Here is an 8,020-nt window from a genome sequence, read left to right as displayed (position 1 = left end):
GCCGTTATAATTCCGTTGTTGAAAAAACCATTCCTTGACAGAGATGACGTAACTAATTATAGTCCAATTTCAAATTTCTCTTTTTATCAAAGGTTATTGAACGTGTTGTCTCCAAGCAATTTTTGAATCGTTTAGTTAAGTTCGACTTGCTGGCGGTTCATCGGCCTGGATGCAGACGACATCACTCCACTGAGACTGCTCTTATCCGCGTGACATCTGAACCATTTGCATCTAATGTATGGATGGATGTTCGGAGGCTCTCACTGTTGGCGCTGTTGGATGTGAGAGCAGCCTTCGTATGCGTCCATCAGTTTTTGCTGATTGAACAGTTAAAATATCGTTTTCGTGTTTCTGGAATGGTTGCGACGTGGTTTGAATGGTATTTGCTTGGTAGAACACAACGAATTCTCTTCAGGTGGTTTCATCTGGGGTTCCTCAAGGCTCCATTTTAGGACCTCTGTTGTTTCGGCTCTACACAGCCTTATATGTTCATCATCATCGAAAAGTTTGAATGCCGACGATGTTCAAATCATTGCTCCCATTTGCTGTAGAGCAGCGACATTTGAAAATTTAGTTCACAAATTTGTCTGCTGTATTGAAGATTTAAATAAATGGATGATAGACAACAGACTTAAGCTAAATGAGGGTAAAACTCAGCTTCTGCTCGTCGGAACCTGACAACAATTGCAAATGATTCGCGTCTGCATCAGTCATCCAGTTTTGTTCATCTGTCAATAATCTGGAAATCACGTTCGATCAAAATATGTCTATGGATCATCATTTCAAAAAATTGAACAAGGAATGTTCATTTCAACCAGCCACGAAGGCTCAGACAGATCAGAAATTCGCTCGATGAGGATACATTGAATTGTGTGGTTCATGCGTTTATTCATTCTAAGCTAGACCACTGTAATGGTGTCTTCTATGGAACTTCCAACAAAATCATATGCCAACTACAGTCAATTAAAAGTAGAGCAGCTAAAATAGTTACTGATGGATTGAAGTTTGACCGTGTGAACCTGCACTGACTGACTGTTGGGCTTAGAATTAAATTCAAAACTGGCACCACGGTCATAGTATATACATACACACACGCACGCACACACACACACACACACACACACCTTACACAGACATACATATAAATAGACCCAAAAAAAATATACAAGCCTACATGTGTATGCAAACACCCATAATACATGCATACATACACAGTACACACATACACAATAATACATACATTTATGCATACATACATATTTAAGAATACAAAACACACATCTTTGTGTACGAATAAGCATACATACATACAAACATACACACTTGAGTCCAGCTATTAACTAAAGGACTAATCAGAAGAGACATGTTTGCGCTGCATGTTTGTATGTGTGTATATGTGTATGTATGTATGTGTGTGTGTGTGTGTATGTATGTGTGTATGTATGTATGTATGTATGTATGTATGTATGTATGTATGTGTGTGTGTGTGTGTTTGTATGCATGGAAGAACCCAAAAGCATTGACAGATGGATAAATGTAAAGGAGTTGAAGCATAAATAAGTATAGGTGAAGGACAGATAGAAAGAAAGAGAAAGAATGAATGAATGAATGGATGAAAGAATGAACAAATGGATGAATAAATGAATGAATGAATGAATAGATGAGTGATTAAAAAACTGAATGAAAGTTAAAAATGAGAAATGAAATAATGAAATAGGAAAGATACTATGAAAGAGATGAAAGAGAGAGAGAGAGAGAGAGAGAGAGAGAGAGAGAGAGAGGGAGAGAGAGAAACACGTACAGATACACCTATGTGCATATAAATAATGTAGAGAAGGAAAGAGAAAGAGAGACAGAAAGTAAGAAAGAAGGTGATAAAAAAGAAAAAATTAAGTTTTACAGTGGCAAAAAGGGACATTGTTTAAAAGGAGGAAAGACTGAGTGAATGAAAGACCTCAAACAAACATGTGTGAATGCATCTGTGTGTGTGTTTTTATGTGTATGTATGTGTGTGTTTTTATGTGTGTATGTATATGTGTGTGTGTTTTTATGTGTGTATGTATATGTGTGTGAAGCAAAAAGCTGTGAATGTCAAAAATTTTAAAAGATACGCTGCACGGTATGCACGCACTCGTAAGAGTGCCTAAAAAAAGAGATGGTCTAAGAAGTTGAGGGAGTGCAAGAGTAAGAGTGCGTAATAAAAAGGAATGATATAAGAAGTTGATGGAGTGCAAGGTAGAGAGATCAGAGCGAAAGATGTGAAGAAAGAAAGGGGAAGAGGCAGCAATAGAGAGAGGGAGAAAATCAGAGAAAGAGAGAGAGAAAGAAAGAAAATAGCAGAAAACAAATTTCTGAAAGAATTATAGAAAATAAAATATAAAAAAATATTTAGAGAGAGGAAGAAGAGCAAAGAAGATTGTAAGAGATTGAAGAGATAGGCAGGAGAGAGAGAGAGAGAAAAGAGAGATTGAAGAGATAGACAGGAGAGAGAGAGAAAAAGAGAGAAAGAAGGAGAAAGAAAGAAAAGAGACAGAGAAATAGCACGGGAATAAAGAAAACATTGTTACAAGACGCAGATAAAGAAACAAATAAACGGACGTAGAGAGGGATTTTAAAGGGATTAATAAGAGAAGGAGAGATGATAAAGGGAGATAGAGAGAGAAAGAGAGAGAAAGAGAGAGAAAGAGAGAGAGAGGAAAAGAAAAAGATCATTATCGTTGCCATCCAGTGACGCCATTTCCCATTCCTTAATCTTCACCATCAAACATTTATTAAAGCCATTTTATGGCAACATATACATGCATACATACATACATACATACAAACATACATACATACACACACAAACATACATACATATTCGTAAATACAAATATATGTGTTGAATTTATATTTGTATGTTTGTATTGCACGCAGGCATTTGATATTTGTCAGTATGTATGTGTGTATGTAAGTATGAGTGTATACATATGTGTGTGTGTGTGTGTATGTTTATGGCGATTAATTTATAATTATGTTTCGTTTTATTACATACTTTAAAATGTAGAAGTTGTTTAAATTTTTGAATTCAGAAGTTTTTGAAGAACAGACTTTCTATTCATTTTTAAAGAAAGACATGAATGACAGACAGACAGACAGAAAGCGACAGACAAACAGGAAGAGACAGACAGACAGAAAGCGACAGGCAAACAGAAACAGACAGACATAGATAGACAGACAGACAAAAACATACGGATGAATAATCTAACGAAATGTTCGCTGTCATAATTTCAGATAATCTCCCATTCAAATTAACCTTGGAAAAAATGTTACAAAAAAAAACTCAAAATTAAACTTGGAAACAAATCCAAAAATTAACGAATGGGAAGACCCCTCTCCCTCTTCCCCACCATCATTTTTGATAGACGAGTATCTTTCTGTCGCATTCGAACCCGGTAACTGCGAAACGGCACCAGGCGACAATGACCACTGGGCCACCACAATTACCACTACAGCCATTATTTAACCATCCTTACTAAAATTAATCGCTATTATCACAATTATTTAATAATATTATTATCCAATGATTTATTATTATTTATTAAATATTATTTATTTATTTATTATTGTTATTAATTTATTTATTTATTATGATTTTCGTGTGGATTTTCTTTAAAATGTCTTTCCACTGCTTTCTTCAATGCCTCCAGATAATGAGAGAGTCCGCAGGTGGAGGTCTTGAATGCGATTAAGTAGAATAATTATAAATTTATTATTATTATTTATTATTATTACAATCATCATCATCACCACCACCATCACAATCATCACCATCGCCACCACCGTCATCATTATCATCAGGACCTGAATGAATAGAGCATGGGCTATGAATGGAAGTTTCCTCAAGGTCCTACCACTTAAACCATCGCTCGCCCTTGAAATTTAATTAACTAATTAATTAAATAACTAATCAATTAACTAATTAGTCAATCAATCGAAGCCCGAAAGCTTAACTACGAATATAGAATGACATTTCTGCCGTCGACAAATAGGCCAATAGCAGCTTAATACGACTGTTATAAAATATAAACTGCTATATAATTAATTTGGGAATACTCACTGTGCTATTAATAGCAGCTCGTAGCTTTTCTGATTGGTCAGCTGATCGAAGCTATTTGAAGATATCAGGTAAAGAAGAGCTGATTGGTTGAGTAGTATGTCAGGTTCCCGCTCGATTATGCCCTTCTAAAGAGGTTTCGAAGAACAAAACAATGATGACTTTTAATTAATTAACTCCCAATTAATAAATTAATTCACTTTAAATAATTAATTCTAATCAGCCAATTAGTCCAAATCACCCAATTAATAAACTCTAACCTAAAAATTGAACTAAACCAACCGGCATTTATTCAATCAATCACTTCTCATCCATCCAGTCATCCAGATTCATTCACCCATTCATCCAAATTACTCCAATAAATTAAACCAAGTAAACGATCAATCCAAATAAATTCCTTCACTCATTCGCTAATAAGTATTAATTAAGCCTAATAAGGGTTAACCAATTAATTAATTAAGGTTAATCGAGGGTTAACTGATTAGCTAGCCTCCATGAGCTCTTGGATGCAGTTGAAGTAGATCTCGTAGATCCCGAACTTGCTAGGCAGCCCCACGTACTGTTTGACATCGACCCGGTCCAAGAAGGCAGAGTCAATGACCTTTGACATGTTCGACGTCGTCAGGATCAGTACGTTCGGGTGTCTTGTGAATATTAATAAGGTCAAGTCACGGTCACCAATTGTATTGTTGGATGACGTCACGAATACTTATTAGGTGACGACGTGTTAAGTGGCATCGAATGATTGAATGTTAATAGAGGGTTAAAAAATTTCAAAGGCCAATTTACACCATTCCAAACTTCAGAGAAATCAACGACACACGCATTCGAACGCGGTCACTGAGGAACGCGGTCATCAGACGACCTTAACCACTAGGCCACCATATCACCAATATATATATATATATATATTTATATATATATATATAATGATTCTAAAACGAAAAACACGATTCATTAACTAGTACGTAAAGACCAGTTGAAACTCATAGATACGCAAATTAGCCATTCGTATTTTAATTCGATCGACCAATCAATCACTTTTAGGCGAATTAATCATTTCACTTTTCAATTTAATCAACCAATCGGAATCAATGAGGTCAGGTCAGGTCAGGCAGGGTTAAGGTTAATCAGGTCACCGACCTTTTAATGAGGTCAAGTTGTGTCAAAAGAGCGTTGACCACTCTGATTGAATCTGACGGTTCGTTTATGGACATCATCTGCCGAGAACCGGTCAAGCTTTCGACCTATTTACATATTAATTTTATGTTAATGGACAGCCTCTTAGTTTTCGGATATGTTATCTATAAAAAAAAAGTTAAAATCAGATGTGAATAAATTAATAAATTATGCTAATAATGACCTCGCCTGAAGTTAAAACTAGATGTGAATAAATGAATAAATTATGCTAATGACCTCGTCTATTAGAACGCAGACGAGGACGTCGTCGTTGTTTATGATCTCCTGAATCTTTTGGAACATCTTCAGCACTAACTTGCCGCTCTGTCATATGACGACGGTGATGATGCTGATAGTGATGATGATGATAGTACTGATGATAGTTGCGATGATGCTGATGATGATAGTGATGATGGTGATAGTACTGATGATAGTTGCGATGATGATGATGCTGATAGTGATGATAGTTGCAATGATAATGATGATAATGCTAATTATAAAACCTCTGAGAACCACTTGGAAAACAAACTATGGCTGTTAATCTCAAGTAACTGGCCACACTTGTACCTAATTAATTAATTAACTAATCAAAATTAAAAAATCACATAAATAGAACCATCATAAATTTAATTTCTTTGATAATAACCTGCCAGACAAAAGTATGGTGAGCTTATGGGCCAGTGCCCTGCATAATGAGGTCTTGCCTGTGCCTGGAGGGCCTGAATTAATTAACATAATTTAGTCATAAACGTATTGTTCCACAAACACTACATACATACATACATACATACATACATACATACATACATACATACATACATACATACATACATACATACATACATACATGCACACACACATACAAACATGCATACGCACATACATACACATACACACAGACACATACACACACACACACACACACATACACTGTTGCTTTTTTCTGGTGATAACCTCTGAAAAATGCTAAAGAAAGAATAGTTTAAAAAATATAACATTCATTAGCATTATTTGATACTCATTAGCGTAATTTGATACGCATTAGCATAATTTGATACCCGTTAGCATAATTTGATACCCATTAACATAATTTGATACTCATTAGCATAGTTCTGATACTCATCAACATAAATTAACCGTGCAAGAGAATCAGCCTATTCCAGTTGACGATGTTTGGATTGATCTTTCTGTCAGAAAACAGCATGGCTGTCTTGGCGTACTCCAGTAGCTAAGAAGATGGCATAAAATTATGGTCAGGAAATTATAATATGCAAATATTATCTTTGAATAATTATAAATAGCGCGGTTGCAACTTGTAATTTGCAACATAAAAATTTATTTATTTGATTGACGGACTGATTGATTGATTGGTTAATGCACTTTCTTTTAATTAAATCTAAAATTAATAATTATATATATAGGTATAATTATTTATTCAATTTTATATATATGTACTTATTTACTTGTAAAGTTCATTAACGAATTAGTGAAATCATGATATAAAAGATTCAACACTCATATATAGTATTACACTATAAAAATGTATGAAAACTTATAAAAAACAAACTCAAAATTCATATAAAATCAACATTTCTAACAGAAAACCAAATCAAAATTCACCCAAGCTCAACTATTTAAAAGAACAAATCCAAATATGATAAAAAGAACAAATATGATAAAAATTTAAAAATGTTAATTTAATGAAGAAAAGCAGATGAAAAAAAAACATTTTCTTTGATGTTTTCTTCATAGTAGAGATGCTCCCACTGTCCGTGTAGCCTGGTCGATGGAAGGATGCAGATGTCGGCCGCTGATACATTATCCTCTAGCTCTTCTGTGAAGTTCTCCTGGTCATGAAGCTGGTAGATGCAGAACTCTACGTTTGCCAGATGGCTCTTTACATCAGGAATTTTAAGTTTTCAATTAGAGAAAGAATACAAATAATTTTTAATTTACTAAATATTAAATTAAATGTTGAAAAGTTTGTTTAAAAAAGCATAATTAGTTGTTGAACTTGGTTAAACTTGCAGTTGTCTGCCACACAGCCAATGATGTTCATCTGGAAAACGTTTTGCCTCAAAAACTGGTCATCAAAGTTTGTGATGACTGTTTCTCCATATGGAGAAACCAACTGGCCGATTAGGTAAGTTCTCAATTTGGCCTCAATTTCACATCGTTTGGCTTTACTTTTTAATTATTTATTTAATCAAAATCAATTTTTGGATTAATGAAAATTTTAAAAATTTAAATAAAATTTCGGATTTAACTTCTTCCTTTAATCTTTATCGAACCTTCTGGTTTTTAGTCCCACTTCAACACGGATTGGTTTTTTAGATTTCGGATCGGAAAAAATATTCGAAGATTGAAAATTATTTTCTTGAATCAAAATATCATTTTTTAAATAATTAACGTCTCCGCCACCAATTTCCATTTTTTAAAGTTGTGTTTAAAGAGATCTACATAAATTAAATAAAAAAAATTCAATTTTAGCGGCTCGATAAAGTTTTAAAAGTGAATTGATTAAAATATTTGAAAGTGCTTTACGACTTATCAGTAAAATGAAGGGCTATAAAAGCTATGAGTTAATAAAGTTCAGCAGTGTAACATAAATTACAATTTACTTATTGTATTTATTACAATTTCCTCGTCAAAAATTTTCAAAGGCATCCACAATAAACACACAGTAGTAGTAGTGGTGGTAGCAGTAGCAGCCTCAATAACGGCTGTAACGGTAGTAATACTACC

General features: G+C 34.2%; 1 protein-coding gene across 1 annotated transcript; it reads right to left on the bottom strand.

Annotated features, from left to right (window-relative positions):
- Positions 1-3,048: 3,048 nt before the first annotated feature.
- HELRODRAFT_186250 (hypothetical protein) lies at positions 3,049-7,791 on the bottom strand. Its single transcript, XM_009033813.1, is given in 14 exon segments — positions 3,049-3,278; positions 3,323-3,395; positions 3,413-3,716; positions 3,844-3,913; positions 4,100-4,224; positions 4,587-4,740; positions 5,240-5,343; positions 5,513-5,599; positions 5,779-5,842; positions 5,922-5,994; positions 6,413-6,503; positions 7,003-7,170; positions 7,290-7,461; positions 7,567-7,791. 12 exon segments carry the CDS (start codon positions 7,704-7,706, stop codon positions 3,621-3,623), a joined length of 1,344 nt encoding a protein of 447 aa, XP_009032061.1. The 5' UTR covers positions 7,707-7,791; the 3' UTR covers positions 3,049-3,278; positions 3,323-3,395; positions 3,413-3,620.
- Between the last annotated feature and the right edge of the window lie 229 nt (positions 7,792-8,020).

The sequence above is a fragment of the Helobdella robusta genome, assembly GCF_000326865.2.
Source record: "Helobdella robusta unplaced genomic scaffold HELROscaffold_99, whole genome shotgun sequence".
Taxonomy (NCBI): Eukaryota; Metazoa; Annelida; class Clitellata; order Rhynchobdellida; family Glossiphoniidae; genus Helobdella; species Helobdella robusta.
Note: the sequence above shows the minus strand (reverse complement) of the source record. Positions and strands in the feature narration are given on the sequence as shown.

What these genes read in the sequence shown, in the direction of transcription:
- HELRODRAFT_186250 (XM_009033813.1), bottom strand. Translation starts at nt 7,706, where the DNA reads ATGGAAATTGGTGGCGGAGACGTTAATTATTTAAAAAATGATATTTTG. An exon ending in ACCATACTTTTGTCTGGCAG is followed by an intron (nt 5,843 to 5,921) that starts GTTATTATCAAA and finishes TTAATTAATTAG; the next exon opens with GTACAAGTGTGGCCAGTTAC. An exon ending in CCCATGCTCTATTCATTCAG is followed by an intron (nt 3,717 to 3,843) that starts GTCCTGATGATA and finishes ATCGCATTCAAG; the next exon opens with ACCTCCACCTGCGGACTCTC.